This window comes from Trichechus manatus, unplaced genomic scaffold (assembly GCF_000243295.1).
Source record: "Trichechus manatus latirostris isolate Lorelei unplaced genomic scaffold, TriManLat1.0 scaffold00003, whole genome shotgun sequence".
Taxonomy (NCBI): Eukaryota; Metazoa; Chordata; class Mammalia; order Sirenia; family Trichechidae; genus Trichechus; species Trichechus manatus.
In genome coordinates this window covers 5,931,939-5,934,134 of record NW_004443939.1, presented here as the reverse complement: position 1 = coordinate 5,934,134, position 2,196 = coordinate 5,931,939, and the positions used below count along the sequence as shown (strand labels likewise).

At 37.9% G+C, this 2,196-nt stretch overlaps 1 protein-coding gene across 1 annotated transcript in view; it reads left to right on the top strand.

Moving 5' to 3' along the window:
• The first annotated feature begins 362 nt into the window (after positions 1-362).
• The window catches only part of CUNH1orf87 (chromosome unknown C1orf87 homolog), a 95,894-nt gene continuing 94,060 nt past the window's right edge, over positions 363-2,196 (top strand). Inside the window, exon 1 of the mRNA XM_004369126.2 lies at positions 363-604. Coding sequence (XP_004369183.1) covers positions 498-604 — 107 coding nt within the window. The 5' untranslated portion in view covers positions 363-497. The remainder of the gene's footprint in view (positions 605-2,196) is intronic.

The window sequence follows — 2,196 nt, the reverse complement described above, 5'->3', positions numbered from 1 at the left end:
TGGTCTCACTGGATTCACCCTTAATCCCTGAGAGCAGACTGGAATTATCCTGATTTCATAAATGGGGAAACTGAGGATCAGAGCTGACTAGAGATTGTTCGCTAAAGTCCTGGTTTCGTTTCTGATCTCACAAGTATCCTGTCTGATGTCTTGTAGTACAGGAAGGTAGGATCACCTAATGTTTCTGTACTTCAACTTTGCAGACATCTTAGGTGTAGTTCCCAATCCTGCTAATTACTGGCTATGTGACATGGAGTAAGTTACCTGACTGCATTTTGCCTGTTCTCTCAACTGTAAAACAAGAATGATAATAGTAAACATGAGTATCTTTCGCATGCCTTTATCGAAAGTGTTACGTGAGCTCCTTTCTGTCAAGTTCTTGTTCCTGGTACAGTTGTTGTTATTGGTGTGGATGGTGCTGTTGCCTAGTGGTAACCAAGAGGAATGATCTATTTGTTTTCCATCCCCAAGGATTTGAAGGGGTTTTGTGAAGAATCATGTCTTCAGTTTGTAAGACTCCCCACGGATCAGATGCAATGCCCGAGATAGTAGTGAAAATCATTGGAAGTAAACACTTTCGATACCTTGTGGAGATACCAAAGATGTAAGTTTGCCATTTGAAAAATATCTGTGTTGCTTGGATAGTAATGAAATTTTGTTTCGTTTTAACTGAGAAATTTACATTTTAAAAATGCCATCCATGGAAAATTAAGTCATTAAGATGTAACAGCAGAAGTAAAATAGTGTTGATAACTTCCATGTGTACTGTTTTCCTGATATTTTTCATCTTTATAATTCCCCATATGCCTTAATTACTTCAGCTGATTTTCCAGATAGATGGGAAATATGAGCATTGCGACATTTATAAATATTAATGGAGTATTGCTGCCTCTTCTCATCGGGTTTGTAATCTACCACATGATGTAGTAATTTTAGGGGGTGGGGAGGAGGGCTGTTAGTCAATTTGTTATGAATAAAAGGAATGAGATTAATAATGGATCATCAATTGTAAGATTTTCACTTACTCTAGTTTGTATTCAATACTCTTCCAAGCTGGGGCTTCTCAGAGCATAGTTAAGAGGTCTTTCTTCCCTTTGAAGCTCATGACAGTTACATTCAAGGGAGGCCACTCACATATCTCTAAAATTCATTAGGTGTTTGGTACAGAAGAATATGACTAGCTCTTCCTTCCAGCTTTTTAGTGGTTCACAAAAATAAAAGAAGGTAGTATACCTGTCTTTCATACAGTAGACATCCCATAAATATTACCAATAGTTGCCTTTCCCTCCTATGGCTATTTCGTTAGGTCTTTCCTCTATTTCTAACAAGAAACCCACAGAGCAAACGAATAGGCAAACATAAAGGGCCTGGGATCATTGAACATAGCTACATAAAACAGTGGTTACAAAACCTGGATTTCATCAGAATCATCTGGGAAGTCCTTAAAAATAAAGATTTGAGGTCCAACCCTAGATATGTAGAATCAGAATCACTGAGGTTGAGGCCATCAGAACTACTGTTACAGAATCTAAGCTTTAGAAGGGCAAAATGATTTTATCATTTGTAGCACCCACCAAGAGAGATTCCAAAGCCAGTGCTATAATCAAGTAGTGAAGTCTGCCATAGCAGAGGAACTGAGTTTTGTAGCACATGAGTCATGCATGGGGAATCTGTATAGAGCTGAGTGATGTGAGTTTGAATCCTAGCTCTGTGCCTTCCTGGCTTGTTAACACTGGGAAAGTCAACATCTCTGGCCTCAGTTTCTACATCTGTAAAGTGGGGATAAAACAACACCTATCCAGTAGAGTTGTTGTGAGGACCAAATGAGAAAATGTATGCAATGCACCTTTCCAGTAGCTAGTATTAATAAAGCATATATTTCCAAGGATATAAGACATTTAATAAAAAATCGAATCTCTCTCTTTGAAATGCTTGCTGTCCCTTTTATATTCTATGCCTAGGAGACAGGTCATCTCTGTTTTGTAGATTAGGAAACTGTGATAAGATAAGTGATTATTTCAAGATCTAGCAAATCTCTGTTGCTATCAAGAAAAGTAAACAGTGTTAGTTTGGACTCCTCACTCAGTTCTCCTTCTACCTGGAAGATTACATTACTACTTTATTAATCCCTTTCTTTCCTAAAGTTGATCCTATAATCCTTCTATCCCAAACCCATTCATTTTTCCAGGGGTTTCA